The sequence below is a fragment of the Dendroctonus ponderosae genome, unplaced genomic scaffold, assembly GCF_020466585.1.
Source record: "Dendroctonus ponderosae isolate FM_Combo_2020 unplaced genomic scaffold, Dpon_F_20191213v2 Dpon_F_20191213_5, whole genome shotgun sequence".
Classification (NCBI taxonomy): Eukaryota; Metazoa; Arthropoda; class Insecta; order Coleoptera; family Curculionidae; genus Dendroctonus; species Dendroctonus ponderosae.
In genome coordinates this window covers 14855065-14870956 of record NW_026018715.1, presented here as the reverse complement: position 1 = coordinate 14870956, position 15892 = coordinate 14855065, and the positions used below count along the sequence as shown (strand labels likewise).

Genomic DNA, 15892 nt, shown 5'->3' with positions numbered 1-15892 from the left:
CTCAGTTTAGAAAACATGAATTTTTGAAAAAAGCAGCGCAGTTAGGCAGAAACGCTCATTTTGAGACCAATATTTACTAAGTTGGCAAAAATCAGGATTTCTGGCTATTTCTATAAAACTTAATAACAGACGTGGAAAATTTCAAATCGCTTCTTGTGTTATTCTCGAAGATACAAATATTTAAACGAGAGCGTACTGTTGAATAAAAACTCCAATTTTAAGACCTGGAGAATTTCGAAATCGAATCTCTCTCGTGCAAATAGTTGCAAAAATTGATAGTCAAAAGCGACTTTTTTATCACCCGCCGATGAATGATTTTGCAAAAAAATGTCACTAAATCCAAATCCCCAGAATGAGTGTTGAAATTTCTCAAATTGACCATGTTTTTCTTGCCATTTATATGCGATTTTTTGCATCAAAATTGTGGATTAAAAATTTGTTATTTGAATTTAAACACTTTTTCGTTCCGTAACCGAATCGATAACAACTCGAATACACCAGCAATTTCATGTTCTCAAGCTTCTAAGCTCCCCGATTACATTTAACAATGAAACAACCCATTTTTTCCAGTTGACTATCGCTAACAATTAAGCGAATTGTACATAAATGTATCCAAGTCACGTATTTCCAAGCAAGTATTTACAATTAGCCCGTAATTCCTGGAAGTTTATTTTTACTTTTCCGGGTTTCATCCCAAATTATCCAATGACTGCTTTTCCTCATAAGGCTGTTTATGTTAAGGAAGCCATTCGATTTCTCTCAGCTTTTTAAATTGCTCTTCGATAAATAAATACTCAAAGTGTTTCTTTTCTGTGTTTTCCAACGAAAAGCACATTTTTTACACGTTTTTCAACGTTTCTTTTAGTGGTAGGTAAACCGCAAGGGTTTTCACATATGAGCATTCTTAAAATATTTTAGTTTTTTAACATTAAATTCCAGCTAATTCTGGGGAAAAATAAGTTGATGTTTTTCTGCAAAAACTGTAAAAACATTGGTAAGCAATGCTCAGAGGAGTGTAATTAAATGCGTTTTTCCCAAAGGCGCAAAGCCGCCCTGAAAGGTTCTACAGCCCTTTTGGATAGTCGGACTCATCAGAAACTATTCGGCGTTTAGAGAGTTTAAAGCTAAAGTTTCCTCACTCCGTTTTGCATAGGTTACATATTCCGATTCTTTGCCACAAAAAAAAATGTATAAAAATTACTGAAACTGGTGATTCTTAACACACATATCCAAGCACTGAAAAACCTCCAACTATCCAAAAAAGGCTGGACACTCATAAAACCATGCTTAGGCTCCATCAAAGCCTTCAAATCTTATTCAGCCAACCAAGGAATGAACTCCGTGCAGTATCTTACCGGAAAGTTATCGGAGTTTTTCAACACGGTGAACCGAATCGGTAACACTTAAAACTGCAAAATCCAGACATTCATAACCCAAGCCCACATACTGGTTGCCCCTTCCTATGGGAGCAATTCTTAAATTTAGATTTTGGCACCGGGACGCCTCGCGTCTCGACGCTAAACGATTGGAACGAAAGCAGCACGTTTCCCATAATTTACACGCCTCTGAAGAACTAATTTTGGAGCTTAAACAGACAGTATGAAGACAAATCTGTCCAGCCTTGTCTCCACCCTGCGGGCTCCTCTTATAACTCCTTTCGCAACCTTATATTCACTCGAATTTTAGTTATAGTTAGGAAGGATGCTTCTCGGTAAATTGAGACACCAATTAATATCTCTATAGCTTTACTTTAATAAATCTTCGATTTTAATCAATAATATATTTTGGTGATTGCCTCTTAAAGTTTGTTTGATTTTTTCATTTCATTGGTAACGTGCTCCCAGGCGTTCACGCTGGCCTCATAGTAGTTGATCTGTTTCCCGACAAAATCCAACAGGATCTTCTTCAGGCATTGGCGCTTCTCTTCTTGCCAACACTCGAGATCGCTTCGCAGAAACTCGTTGGCCATCTCCAAGCTGTCTTGTGAAGTTTCCACCATTTTCAATAACTGCGGAATACAGCTGCCTAATTTCTCCAATTTATCATCATAGCTTGGCTGTCTCCATAAACCAAAGCCTCCGCCGCTGTGCGGCGACCGATCTTGGGACAAAGCAACTAACTAAAAAAACTATTATTTTGTAATCGAACTGCGGGTTATTATGATTATTACCTTATCCTTTTCGCTGTGCCTCTTATGCAGCTCCTCCAGAGATGTTTCATAGTCGCACTGAAATGCCTCGCGTTTCCGCAGAACCTCCTGAACCACATCAATATATTGCAGAAATTCCTTAATCGGCGCTCCCATGCTGTTGTTGTAGCTGTGAACTAAGGCACTCTGAGCCGCGGAGCTTCGTTCAAGGGCGTTTCCGATGTTTTCCAACGTCGAGCAAATCTGAGGCTCAGAAGCAGACCATCGAATGAATATCGGGTGAAAGTTATTGATTTCTGAAATCAGATCACTTCGGTCTTTGTTTATTCTACCCGATATCTTCTCTAGGGAGGACAGCTTTTCGGTGAGCATTGCCAGGTAGGTCTTCACTCTGTCAAACTCTACATGGCGATTTCTCAGAACGGTATGGCTAGAACTGGGATGATTAAGAGTTGCTATCGTACCATTACAACTTGATATGGAATTTTTATTTTTTCTGTGATGAGAAAATTCCTTAAAAACGGTTTTCCAGTGACGAAATGCGGCATAGAGTATTGCTGTTATACTTACAAGTCGGGTGGACGTTAGGAATATCTTCAGGTTATCGTTGCAACTGAGAATTGGGTGCTTGCAAATGCGGTTTATAAATACATTAAGCGATTTCATTCTTGATAGAATGAACTCTTTGGAATATCGGTCTAGCTGGCCTATTAAGGAGTGTTTCGCAGGTAATGGCTGGAACACAAGCATGAGTTGCTGATAAAGGGTTGATTCTGCAAAAGCATAGTTACCGGGACAATGCAAAAATTGTGGCATTCCATCAGCTTTTGCCTCAACCATAAAAAGTCATTATATCGTCGCCGTACGATATACTCGTGGTCTGAAAACTCTATTCTAGCTACCCGTGTAGTGATGCGGAATGTAATGTAAGTCTCCATAGTCTCCACATGCTTTTCAGGATTATCAATTTTCACACACAAATCGGAATTTTCATCCATAGTCAACTCCGACAGGTTTTCGATATCGTGAATACTGGAAAAGCTCTCTAAACTGGGCGATTGTACCTGCAAAACAATCGTGTTATTGCAAGCAATTAACAACTAAACGCAAAAAACTGTACTAATGAATTGTCCCTATCAAAGGTTGTTCCGCTACAAATACTGGAATGGTCAAGGTCTTTGGAATTGTCCTGCATCAAAATGGACGATATTGCTTTCGATTCAGACACGACATTCAACACTGCTGAATTTTTGCTTTCCATTTTAATCCTAATTTTTTTTAAAGCTGCAGTTTTTATTGACTATTTGACCCAATTTTTTAGGTTAGTCGTCAGAGTCATTGATGAACACAAGTCAAAGTTTGACAGTCCAAGTCCCAGCTGTTGTGGATGCCATTCACAAACACGCCCTAATAACGCGAGCACAAAAAAATTAAAGAGTTTTTATTGAAAAAAAATACACTAATGGGAAAAGAGAATATTTATAAGGTTTCAAAAAATGGATTGTGAAAAATTAATGAAAACCCTCGGCCCAATGATCTACTGTCTCAGTTGCACTCACAAGTGTAGAGGAAAAAGTGACGATACATTGGAGCGGAACAGACCCCATTCCCCGTCAAAGTCCCTTCAAATAAATGCGGTTATGCTGATGTCAATAACAACAACAAACATTCTTGCATGAAATCCCCAAGATGGTTAAGCCTGGGGCCCTCCAAACTAACACCCGCTTATAATGGTGAATTCTAAACTATGCGTTTGTTACGTGGAAGGAAGTTATGCTCCACATTCACTAGCTTTTTGCTCTTAATCATTTCAGTGTTGTTCTGCAGCACAGTTTTCCTCAGCTACAAAGTGCTTACCAGTGGTAAGACCGCTTCCAGTTCGCATTAGCACCGTGAGTAAACTGTGGTGTTGATTTCAGAGCAATGCCGTAGCGAAAGAAGCGAAATTTTGCGCTATGAAACCACCAACCCCAAGCACAAACCCATACTATCCAAACATAAACTAGCACTGCTGGTGCCGTTTAGAAACAGGCTGGAAGAGCTCATGGTATTCGCCCCGTATATTCACGACTTTCTCAAAGAACAAGGAGTGAACCATCAGATTTTTGTGCTAAATCAGGTGGACTCTTACAGGTTTAATAGAGCTTCTTTGATCAATGTGGGGTATCTCTACACGAAAAATGAGTACGATTACATTGCAATGCACGATGTAGATCTGTTGCCTCTGAACAAGGCGCTTATGTACTCCTACCCCAGTCAGCCCCATCATTTAGCAGCCCCACACTTACACCCGAGGTATCACTATGCAAAGTTCATTGGGGGCATTCTGTTGATTAATCGGTAATGAGAACTAGCTGAGCGGCTGCGACGATACTGAGTCCAACTCGGGGTTTTAGGGAACAGTTTGCTTTGGTTGACGGCCTTTCGAACCGATACTGGGGCTGGGGATTGGAAGACGACGAATTTTACGTGCGACTCCGAGATGCTCAGCTAAACGTAACCAGGCCTGAGAATATTCTCACGAACAGAACAAACACGTTCAGGTAACCGGATGGAATGTGGCAAGAATTCAGGCAGTAGGTGGACTTTGATTGCAGGCATATACATGACAAGTCGCGGAAAAGGGACACAGTCAAATGCGATAGGCAGAAAGAGGTGACCCGGCGGAGGGACCGCGAAACTGGTTTGCACGATGTCAAGTACAAAATATCCAGTCATAACGAGTTAGTCATCAATGGGGCCCCAGTGATTTTGATCAATATAAGACTGATGTGCAATACCAACCAAACGCCTTGGTGTGACTGCGAAGGCAAGCCGTAGAGTGGATGCATGGGAAATTAGCTAACTTATTAACAAGGGAAACTTTAGTAGTAATCATGAAAGGCGCCAGAAGTGAAGTTGTAGATCAAGTGCTTTTTGGGCGTGTGATTGTATTAATAAACTATTTGCTCGTTGTTTTTTAAAGCGTTTCTAAAGTAAAGCAAGAGTAATTACCTGTTATCATCCTGCCTGTTAACGAGTTTTAATAGAAAAGCTGGATTTGCGGTAAAAACGCCACTTCTTGACAGTATTTTGAAGGCGCCAGTCACTAGGGTTTCTGGAAGTTCCTAGGCAACTATCTGGACGTATGTGCATCTCTTACAGGTTTTGCGTTTTCGTTACTTTATGCACAACTTGTTGGGCAATTGTTGTTCGCAGTAATTTTCCTTAAATTGATTAATTTTTATGAAGGCTTCAGAATGCGTGTTATTCCAATTGCCGATTTAATTTAGGAGAATACTGTTTTTCCTTATTGGGGGAAAATCTGGGGAAATCCCCTTTGGGGGCAAATGTTTTTTTGTGTTGGTATGGGGTAATGTCGCACGTGCATCATTTGTTAAATGGCGCAAGCGTCCAAATTCCAATCAATGTCATATAAAGTCGGTGTCTTTTTAGGCAACGATTAAAGTTGATCCAAAGTGTTCAACTGAAAACATGTTATTGCGTTTTGACCGAATTTCCAATAAAATTCAATGCCAAGTGTTGTGCTGCAATCGAAAAAACACTAGAAATAACTGTTTACCCTCTTGATCAAGTGTGAAGTTAGTGATTTTAATTAGTAAATTTAAAGAAAAGTTTTAGTTTTTGTCGCAAATATGCCGAAAGGAAAGAAAAAAGGAAGGACTGGTAAGTTGGGGTCTTTCCATCAGGGACCCCTCCAACGCCCTGATCATTTCACAGCTGAAACTTCAAGGATTTCAGTTCAGCTCATAGTCACTGTTCAAAGCTATTTTGGCACTTTGCCTCAACCCAAATTCCACATGACGCATCATAATTCATATTTGCCGTAATCACAAGTTGCAGACAGTGTTTGACAACAATCACCAATTGCCAAAGTTGGGCAAATCTCCCAAATGGACTGTCCATATGCTCTGTTGCATAACATTGCGAAAGTAAAAGCAACGCCAAAGGGGATAAACTTGTACTGTTGTTGTGTACTTGTACTAAAATGTAAAACAAACAGGGGCTTAAAACTAACTATATGCTTCTTTAGTTGGTTACAAATCAGCACTTTTACACACAGCACAGTTAAAACTGCACCACACTGAACAAAGGGTGGAAATTGGCATCAAAAACTGTTTATCCATTGTAGTCATAATTATGACGCCTGGTCACGTACCAAGCAAGCGATAAATTGAATAAATTGCTTTGGTCAAAAAGCACAGCCTCTTGTTGCCTATAAAATGTGCCAATTTCAGATCGAAACAGAGGCGAAGGCTCGCTTCAAACATCGGATGATGATTCGTACCCGAACGACAATTTGAGCGTTGCGAGCAACGTCTCCGAGCACTTCAGCGTTGAAGATACAAACGAAGTGGACGATTTCGCCCAAGATCAGCTCGAGGAGAAGCTGGCTGAACTCATTGATGGGCTGGCGCAGAAGTCTTCGCAAGGCCGCACCAATTGCTTCAAAAATCTCACGGCTGCTCTAGTGAAGAAATATATGCCGCTCTTCATCAGGGAGAGGTACGTGGGCATCTAGAAATCTCCTTTGAGTTTAACACTGGCGCTTAATCTAGGACCTTCACTTTGTGCGACTGCATAGAGCGCAGCGTGAAAAAGGGCGGGCCTGAGGAAAAAGGGGCTGCCGCCGATCTGGCCACTGTGATGTGTGTGCAGTTGGGAACTGATCCAATAGGAGAAAATATCTATGCGGCTTTAAAGCCAATCCTCTTGGCCACTGCTTTGGATAATTCCGCCGCTCCCAATGTTAGGGCGCAGGTAAGGCGAAGCTCACTTTAAAGCTGAACGGTTTGCCCCAATTCTTTCATGCAGTGTTGTCTGGCTTTGGGCAACATGACCTTCCTATCCAGCAGCGACTTAGGAGAAAACCTCCTCCTGATGCGCCAGTTGGAGACGATATTCTCCGGTAGTTACCTGAAAGGGGACGGATCTGTCCCCAATACATCGCCCGAAAATGGGGCAATGCATGCTGCCGCTTTGAACGCCTGGTCTTTGCTCTTCACCCTGATGGTCCCTGGAAACATCGGCACCATGATAAATAACTCCAAAAGCCTGCCGTGAGTTTCCCCGCTTTTCTCCAGTAATTTTCCTCACCAAGTCCTCATTTCCAGAGATTTGAGCCGCTTATCGGAGCTTCTAGAGTCCGCGCACTTGGAGGTGAGGTTGGCCGCTGGCGAAGCCCTGGCCCTGATCTATGAAATCGGCCGCGAAGAGAGTGATGAGTTTGAAGACGAATTCGCCGACTCTCTGATCGGCATTTTGAAGCAACTGGCCACAGACTCTCACAAGTATCGCGCGAAAAAGGAGCGGAAGCAACAACGGGCCACTTTCAGGGACATTCTGTTGTACATTGAGGTATGGAACCTGGCACTGAAGGCTTCCAGGCGCTTAAGTAGAATGCGGGTTTTTAGGACATCGTCACGACTGATGTTCAGGTGAAGTTTGGAAAAGAGGTGCTGCTGCTGGACACGTGGGTCAAACGCAAGCAATACGAGGCGCTGTGCAATTTTTTGGGGCCCAGCATCAACAACCATCTAGTGGAAAACGACGTTATCAAGGATCTTTTCCAGATTGAGGCCTCAGTCGATGAGTTGAGAGTGCCGGCTCATGCCCAACACCAAATGGAGAAAAATAGGAAGGTAAACCGAAAAAAACACATTAATTGCGTAATTGCTACTAATCACTTGCGCTTTAGAGGATCTTAAACGCTGCCAACGATAAAGCCAGAACCTTGTCGAGAGCCAAGAACAGGGACAAGCGATCGGACTTCTAACTTCGGCAAACGTTCAATGGAAATTATGCTTTAGTACAAGTTTACCAAGAGCCTGCGAAGGCTCGTAACCCTCATTAAATACCTTTGGTGATTTAGTTCGCTTTACTAACTTTATTCGAGTATGTGCTCAGTTTTTTAATTATGAGAAACTGTTTGTAAATGTTGAAGATAGGTGCACAAATTGATCAAAGAACTAAACCAATGGTTTGTTTCATTATATGAATGTTGTCTATTACACACCCAATATGCCATTATTAATTATTACAGTGTTGTGTATATCTTTTTGAATAAAAAATCAGCGCCCATTGAAGTCTGTTCTTTCCTGTCGTAAATATACAGTTATGAATTTTTACACGCCCTGCTTTAAAAACATGCAACTTTCAATCCAAACCAAGCGGCAACTTGAAATTTCTACCATCCATAGAAAACATTTCAATCTAAACGTGCTGAAATTTCCAGTTAAATCGAGTGATATGCCGATGCTCAGAAGATCATCTTTTATTGAGTTATGTTGCCAGCAATTCCAAACGTTATGCGTATATTAAGGCCTTTATTTGTCTAAAAACCCAATACATAGATTAAAATCCCGTGCTTCGTTTATTAACTACTACATAAATCACTACTGAATAAATGTATTGTTAAAAATCAGAGCGGCTACAATTAACTGTTAGACGATTTGGCGAATGTAAAGATTTAAGGTAAGAGGCAAGTAGCCTAATTATACAGTTGCTAAAAGCCTAACGCACATCTAGATTATTCATTAACAGCAAGAGAACATTATAAAAACTCCTACAGCCAACTGCTAAATTCACAGCACAGTTTTAAAGAATTAAACAAGTCAATTGATAGCAATTTATCAAGTTCGCACAATAACAAACACAATATAGAAACAATTGTTCAATGTAAAAAGTACTAGACACATAAACAATGAAATAACCGGGCAATCAAGGAGGGAAGCAGCAACTATTGAACTGTACACTAAGATCGGAAATATTAATAAATAACAAAACATTTGCTAGTTATACGGTTATGTAACCAGTTGCTTGTGAGATCACAGTAGTTTAAATACCCCCCAAAAATCGGTTCAGTACATGCAATTTCAACCATCAGCAAATTATGGTTATTCTGGTTTTACTGTAGCTATCGATGTTTAGTGCGTAAATTGCTCTAGACATTTATGAAGAAATTTGTTCAAAAAAGTGTTTTGTCTGATAAATTCCACACACCGGTATAATAACGCAAATGTCTGCTTTTGATTGGGGATTGGAAATTTATGTACCTTGATTAGTTAACATTAAGTTCAGGATCTTAGTTCGAGGAAGCGGCCTTAGGTTTCGTGTCCTTGCCGGCCTCTGGCTTCAGATCTCCCCAATCTGATAGATCGTACTTTGACAAATCCCCATCATCATCCTCATCCTCCTCTTCATCGTCCTCCTCAACTTGGCGCTCCTCATCCTTTTCCTTATCACCGTCCTTACTGCTGTTGCTGGTCGCGTAACTGCTGCCTCTCCTCTTCCTTCGTCGACCGAACTCATCAAACTCATCGTCGGACGCTTCGCGTTCTTTATACTCCACTATCCCCCGGTCGTTGTATCCTCCACCAAATCCAGTTCGTTCCTCAACTTCTCCGAATTTCGGGGCATTGCAAACGTTGCACTGTTGGCGACGAGCCCAGTTCACATTGCCGCATTTGTTACACTGCCAGTCGTCGGCACTGAAAAGCCCTCGGCTTTTCTCAGCGGCCGCTTTGCCGATTTCGGTGCCCAGCTTTCGTTTCCGAGCCGCACTTGGGGCTTTGCCCTTCTGGCATCTGTTGCACGTGCTTCGTCTGGCAAAGTTGAGGTTACCACACTCTTCGCAGTTCCAGTCGCCATCGTCTGACGATGACGATTTGGTTGATGAACTGATCTCGGCCATAGTGCTGCAAGAAAATCAGCCATGAGACCAATCCCGAATCAACAAACTTAAATACATAATTAGGCTTGGGTTGTGCGGCTGTTGTCCAAGCCATTGTGATTGATTTCAAAAGTACAAATATAACTGATACTTCCTTTAAGAGCACTTTATACCTTTACTAACCCAAAGCGAGGACTATTTTTTTATTAATCACAAACAAGAACAAACACAACACTGACTTGTTAACAAAACAGGGACAATAATCGGTTTGTCATCTGTCAGTGTCTTTCGCAATATGTCAAAAGTCAGGCATGAGCACTAGTTGCCAAGCTTTTCGGTAGTTTAATAGAGGAGTTTTTGCCGTTTTCGCACAGAAGATTTGCTTTGGCCAGCGTGAAACTAACCTGTTTGGTTTAACATAGAATTTCGTTGATTTATAGCGGTCATTCTAGATTCTAGTTGGTAAAAAGACCGATTTATTGTTAATAAAACAAGACTGCGTCATGTCGAAAGCACATCCCCCAGAGCTGAAAAAGTGAGTTAATCTCTTCCACCATTAAAACTCATTTTTGTGGTTGTCTCCCAACTGGTAACTCATGGAGGCCCCATTTCTTGCAGATTCATGGACAAGAAGTTGTGCCTGAAGTTAAACGGTGGCCGACAAGTAACCGGGATCTTGCGGGGCTTTGACCCCTTCATGAACCTCGTGGTGGACGAAAGTATAGAGGAGTGCAGGGATGGGACTAAAAACAACATAGGAATGGTGGTAAGCAGCTTTCCATTAATGTCACCACGATCCAAAAGTCCTGGTTTTGACAGATCTATCCTTGGATTATTATTTAGTGTTTGAGTCTGCAATAAGGAAATTTTTTTACATTTTTGTTTGCCTCGAACTATATCTGCATTACCACCGCAAGGGGTGCAACGAGCCCATAGAAAAACTCGTTAAACCCTTCAGGTTTGAAAAGGCGCACTTTTAAACCCATTTTGGGCCAGTTTTTGCTATTTAACCCCCGATAACAACTACTATGTTATTGACTCAAACGCTCATGTAAACAATTGATACCCGGTGATAAAATTCCTGCAAAATCCCTTTGCATCTTTGTTTAAAAAATCCCATTTTCTTTGGTCCAGATCCATCAGCCACTATCCAACAAACTTCCTTCTTTTCACTTTGGTTCATTTTTTCGTCTGGTTAACACGCATTTTTTCCTCCAGGTCATTCGAGGGAACAGCATCGTTATGTTAGAGGCATTAGATAGGATATAGTTTAATGATTTAGGTATGAATGTGTTTGGATAGGAAATAAATGTGTGCTTTTCGTCACTTTTCTTCTATTAGCAGCCCCATTTCATCTAGTTTTGTCCGTAAATCCTGCGAGTCCTCACGGAGTATTCACTAATTGAACTTGAGTGTTTAATTGTTATATTTTAGTGCAAATTTTATTACATTGTGCTACCGGTATAATATTGTTCACACTTAAACAAGAATCAACAGTTAATACATATTTGTATTACATATAACATTTAACGTCCATCAGGCGCAAGTTGTTTAATATTTGGGCTTAAACAAGTCGCGTCCAGGAATAAGCACTCGCTATAAGGGAACCATATAATACTGACTAAAATACTGGATTATCTATTAAAGCCATCATTGTTGGGTTTACTAGGACAGTAAGTTAAAGAAGTACATACCGGACAACCGCTCACTAAGCAAAATGCTGAAAACAACATTTTAAAAGTGATTTCTAAAAAATCCTACTGGTTAAAGGCGTTCAAATGCCTATTTTTAAAATTAACTTAGTTTAAATATCACAAAGCAAAGGTGGAATCGCCTAGAGAAGGCGTCAAATTAAACATAATAGTCTTGTTTCCGATGGCCTATTAATACTTTAAGGCTTCGTTATTGTCTTGTTACATTTAATATTAAAAAGCTATATTTTCACTAGTCACCTGCAAGCCTAGTGAATTCTCTGGGAAAGTGTTACAGTTTCCAGTGAAAATACATTTCCAATCACCTAAAATTATGGACAAAATGTACGATTGCATTATCCGGAAGTCATTCATAATAAATATACAACGAGAAAGTGTAAACGTTGAAAAAAAACGGAAGGTTTCGTTGTACGTGGTAAATCATTGGAATGCAGCGATAACTTAAAAGAATTTTCAATGTTCTCTGCTGTTTACTAAGCTGTACATTCGACAGAGAATTTTTACGTGATATGAAGACTGATTCATCGTTTAAAAACACTCTCTGAACACTACAACGTAACATCATTAGCTTTTCCAAGTCGTCCAAACGGTTAAATCTAACATCTAAGTATCCCTAACTAGGTTTGCTACGATATTTTTTTTAAATTACTTTTCTATGTGGAATGTTCGCGAACAACTGAACTGGATTGTGCATTTACACAGTTGTTCACGAATGTCCCGGCAAGTTTCGATGTTCCTCAAGGACTTCCAAGTCCCATTGTACCCTTAGCGGCATAATCTACACATTTTTCCCAACTAACTTTATTTATTGACACTGAAACCGAAGTTGCCGTAGATTAATTGAACTGTGCAGAAATTGCAACCCTGAAAAATGGAGGCGTCTCAGACTCCGCACCTTATTGGAGCAGAAGCGAACTGACTAACTTATATGATTCCCTATTTTGTAGGATTGCAAATCCTTGGCGTTTTGTTGTAAATATTCCAGGAATATTGATTGATAGTATAAGTAATTGAACATAAATTGACAACGACGATTATTATTGCTAAAGGGTCGGGTTCTACTCTAGGGACCACACCAGTAGGTATATAACATCGATTCACCTGGGAAATGTTACAATGTACAGCTGGATCTTGTGGCTCAAGCGCTCAGACCAATTTGCTAATGATTGAAAATGATCCAGTCATTTGAATGAAATTTGCTTCTCAAAGCGTTGGCAATGGGAATTTGAATACACGGCGCTGTTTGCGTGTACGTCTATAGTTTTATGCAACGAGCTGACCCAGTAATCGCAGTAGAAGCAACATGAAACAAACATTAAACTACCTTAATAATCAGTGGCGCATTCGGGCGGGTTCATGTAGCCGAAGATGTTCAGCTCGTACAAGCTGGCGAATGTTATGAACAGCAAATACCAAATCATCAGCACGATTCCGAACTTTCGGTCCAATTTCCAGCCGTTGTAATGGACAGCTATGACCAAGAAGGCCACTGTGGATAGAAGCGACAGCGTCGAGTAGGTCAATCCTGCAACAATCCCACAATGATTATGTTCTGTAGAAAAAATACAGTCTTCTGTTATCTATGAAATTAGAAAAATGATCGTCGTTTTGTGCAAGGGTGGCGCAAAATGAGCAAGAACGCTCATTTGTACATCATTCTAGACAGAAATAAATGGCCTTTTTAGAAAGGGAACGATGGATGGGGAAATGTTGGATCCGCCCTTGCAATGATTAGCTTGTTGGTTGCTGATGGTTCAAGTACCTTTGCTGATGACCTTTACGTGGCTCCCAGGCTGGACCATGGCAGTTTTTATGAACCACGGAAGCCCCAAACAGACGAGAATGTCGAAGACGTTCGATCCAATGGCGTTGGAGACTGCCATGTCTCCATAACTGGAAAGGTGGTTGTTGGTTAAGACGGGATTAATTGACTGGTTGTTGTGCGTTTACCCTTCTTTGATTACGGCTATACTGGATAGGGCATCTGGAACCGAAACTCCAGCCGCGACGAAAGTCAGGCCCATTACAGTGTCCGGCACCCCCAAGGTGTACCCTGAAGCAGCAAGGAAATTAGCCAAGGCTCAACGCTGTAGCGCAGCTTACCGATGATGGTGATCATCCACACCATGAAATAGGAGTAAAAAGAGATCCAAACCATCGACACGAAAAACGTGAACGGGTACCAGTTTCTGAACTTTTCGCTCCGGCAGTCCGGCATGGTGTAGATGCAGAAGAAGTGAATCGGGTAGAGAACGGCCCATTTGGACTTCGCCCATATCCCAGCCTCAGCTGGTGCAAACCTCTCTTCAACTAAGTGCGCGCATTTACAAAGGACATACCTGCGGGTTTGGCCAGCGGGTTGATTTTCGTGCTGGGATCGTACTCTTTGGGCCGATAGTAATCCTGCTGAATCGGCAGCGGCGGGCCGACTTGCTGAGGAGCCGCAGCCTCTGAAGTGACTTGGTTCAAAGCCGCCCCACTCAGGGGCTCTTCATGGAAGGCTGCAATCAGAACTAGGGGATGATGCAACTCAACGTGGATGATCCGGGAAGTTACTGGGGTTGCGATGTTCCGGGCTCCATTCGTTCCCAGGACTCCACTGGGCCTCCTCCGGCTCGACGGAGTTGCTCTCCATGCCGTAGTTCGTGTGCTTCGCTTTGCCATCGTTTTCCAGGTTTTTGTAGCTCACCAATCCCGACTGTTCAGTGGGCGCGACTTTCTTGAAAGGCACTGGAAGCGTTTGCGACCAGCGTTCCAGCGCCGGGTTGAAGTGCAGCACGATGCAGTAGACGCCGTAGACCAACAGCATCACCGTTGACTCGATCCTGCGGATTATTTGCCGGTTGATTTAAGCGGGCAGGAGGCTTGATCGGTTTGGAAATCACCAATTCACGTCCTCGTCCACTATGACCACCAGCATTATGATGATGGAGAGGGCGTAGAAGGTGGAGTCTCGGACTAGAGGCCACCAGTTGAGGTAGACCATGGTCCCAGTGGCTAGAGCGCACACCGATATTACGAACATTATGTTGAACACTGCCGATCCAATCACTCCGGAGATGCCTGGAAGGGGCACAGTGAGGGCAAAGTTGGGGGGGTTGATTGGACCTACCAATATCATCTTCTGCGTAGAAGACGCCGATGATGACCGTTGCCAGTTCAGGGGCGGAACTGCCCGCGGCCATGAAGGTGGCGCCAGCCACATCCGGAGACATCTTCAGCTCTAAACAGCAGACGAAATGCAACTTGAGGAGGAGATTTGCGTGGGGAAACTACCTTCACATATGCGGTCCAGCGAAGCCACGAAATACTCGTCGCATACCACAGCTAGCCCTATAAACATGTATATAGCCACGATAATGTGGATGATCAACCCTCCATGGCGGCGAGCATATTGCGAAATTCCTGGCCGGGGAAACTGAAAAGGGCACATTAATACTGTGAGTTTTTAACTTTAACGGAAATGAGGCTGAGCTTTGCAGCCCTCAAATCTAATCGGCGGCGATAGCGGAGTCGATAAGTCTGACCTAGATTGAAGAGAGCCTCCTAAGTTGGCTCCAAATGGGACTGCGCTCATCTCAAAGTGTACCTGCCAAGCATGGGGGCAAAATCAAGTTTTTCCAGAACCTCACCTGCCGAATTGCCGCTGGAGTGCACTGGTGCACGGGACTCTCAGTCTCGGTCACATTGATGTCTTTTATCTGAAACAACGCGATTTTTTTGAACCCCCACACACTTCCTTAGAATCTTGAATGGCGACAAAATACCTTTTCCGATATTTCCTCTGCGGCAGTTGCGGTTAAAACCGCCCCATGTTCGGCCTTGGAAGGCTCTGGGGGTTTTTCCGAGAAGAAATCGTCGACCTCCTTGCCGATGGAATGAATATTCACCATGGACGCGTGTGTTTTCGACACGTTCTGTTTTATGCCCAAAACATGTGAATTTTTCAAAAGGGCCAAACGTTCAGAAAGTGGTTTACCTTGGGGGCGACTTTTTCTGAAGCGGCGGTTGACGATTCGAGTGTGGTGGCGGCTGGAAGAGCGGTGGAATCGGGCGGTTTAAGGTCGGCATTTTTTTTCTCCGATCGCACCGATGCGATATGAATGACGGAATAAACTAGAAAAAACACGGATATTCTCAGGAACTTGTGCCGTCCAGTTCTTCGCATGTTCTGCAAGAAAATAGATCATTTTTAGTTCGGCTGGCGAATAGAGAACAATGTGTGGTTTATTCGAAATAGTGTCTAGAATATGTAGAAGTGTGTAGAATGTGTCTAATCTAGAATGTGTAGCGACTTGAAATCTTCACAGCATGTAGAAGATAGTTCAGTCTAAAGACCCTAAATATTCTATTGAAATT

The 15892-nt window shown here is 42.2% G+C and overlaps 6 protein-coding genes across 7 annotated transcripts in view; 3 read left to right on the top strand and 3 right to left on the bottom strand.

Annotated features, from left to right (window-relative positions):
- Window positions 1–1728: 1728 nt before the first annotated feature.
- Window positions 1729–3522, bottom strand: LOC109542047 (sorting nexin-7). The gene is made up of 5 exons (XM_019911089.2): window positions 3270–3522; window positions 2941–3213; window positions 2720–2884; window positions 2171–2662; window positions 1729–2119 (listed from the first exon to the last, which is right to left on the bottom strand). The coding sequence occupies exons 1-5, from the start codon at window positions 3408–3410 to the stop codon at window positions 1799–1801; spliced, it is 1392 nt and encodes a 463-aa protein (XP_019766648.1). The 5' UTR covers window positions 3411–3522; the 3' UTR covers window positions 1729–1798.
- Window positions 3523–3742: 220 nt separating this feature from the next.
- On the top strand, window positions 3743–5103 carry LOC109542053 (beta-1,4-galactosyltransferase 7). Its single transcript, XM_019911101.2, has 4 exons — window positions 3743–4011; window positions 4069–4489; window positions 4546–4692; window positions 4747–5103. Exons 1-4 carry the CDS (start codon window positions 3897–3899, stop codon window positions 4967–4969), a joined length of 906 nt encoding a protein of 301 aa, XP_019766660.1. The 5' UTR covers window positions 3743–3896; the 3' UTR covers window positions 4970–5103.
- A 420-nt stretch (window positions 5104–5523) lies between these two features.
- LOC109542050 (interferon-related developmental regulator 2) lies at window positions 5524–8230 on the top strand. Its single transcript, XM_019911096.2, has 7 exons — window positions 5524–5815; window positions 6388–6655; window positions 6709–6910; window positions 6965–7209; window positions 7264–7507; window positions 7564–7791; window positions 7848–8230. The coding sequence occupies exons 1-7, from the start codon at window positions 5785–5787 to the stop codon at window positions 7923–7925; spliced, it is 1296 nt and encodes a 431-aa protein (XP_019766655.1). The 5' UTR covers window positions 5524–5784; the 3' UTR covers window positions 7926–8230.
- Window positions 8231–8458: 228 nt separating this feature from the next.
- Window positions 8459–10118, bottom strand: LOC109542056 (zinc finger Ran-binding domain-containing protein 2). 2 transcript variants are annotated; one of them, XM_019911105.2, is made up of 2 exons: window positions 9995–10118; window positions 8459–9846 (listed from the first exon to the last, which is right to left on the bottom strand). In XM_019911105.2, exon 2 carries the CDS (start codon window positions 9840–9842, stop codon window positions 9234–9236), a length of 609 nt encoding a protein of 202 aa, XP_019766664.1. In that variant the 5' UTR covers window positions 9843–9846; window positions 9995–10118; the 3' UTR covers window positions 8459–9233. The 2 variants fall into 2 exon arrangements, with proteins under 2 accessions (XP_019766664.1, XP_019766665.1); XM_019911106.2 differs by having other exon boundaries at window positions 10005–10112.
- A 34-nt stretch (window positions 10119–10152) lies between these two features.
- LOC109542057 (probable small nuclear ribonucleoprotein G) lies at window positions 10153–11147 on the top strand. Its single transcript, XM_019911107.2, has 3 exons — window positions 10153–10356; window positions 10440–10587; window positions 11040–11147. The coding sequence occupies exons 1-3, from the start codon at window positions 10325–10327 to the stop codon at window positions 11088–11090; spliced, it is 231 nt and encodes a 76-aa protein (XP_019766666.1). The 5' UTR covers window positions 10153–10324; the 3' UTR covers window positions 11091–11147.
- Window positions 11148–11229: 82 nt separating this feature from the next.
- The window catches only part of LOC109542045 (probable sodium/potassium/calcium exchanger CG1090), a 6160-nt gene continuing 1497 nt past the window's right edge, over window positions 11230–15892 (bottom strand). The window contains exons 2-13 of the mRNA XM_019911084.2: window positions 15513–15704; window positions 15301–15450; window positions 15166–15234; window positions 14810–14951; window positions 14646–14756; window positions 14419–14596; window positions 14090–14358; window positions 13873–14034; window positions 13637–13822; window positions 13484–13586; window positions 13296–13426; window positions 11230–13058 (exon numbers count right to left, since the gene is read on the bottom strand). Coding sequence (XP_019766643.2) covers window positions 12859–13058; window positions 13296–13426; window positions 13484–13586; window positions 13637–13822; window positions 13873–14034; window positions 14090–14358; window positions 14419–14596; window positions 14646–14756; window positions 14810–14951; window positions 15166–15234; window positions 15301–15450; window positions 15513–15701 — 1890 coding nt within the window. The 5' untranslated portion in view covers window positions 15702–15704 and the 3' untranslated portion in view covers window positions 11230–12858. The remainder of the gene's footprint in view (window positions 13059–13295; window positions 13427–13483; window positions 13587–13636; window positions 13823–13872; window positions 14035–14089; window positions 14359–14418; window positions 14597–14645; window positions 14757–14809; window positions 14952–15165; window positions 15235–15300; window positions 15451–15512; window positions 15705–15892) is intronic.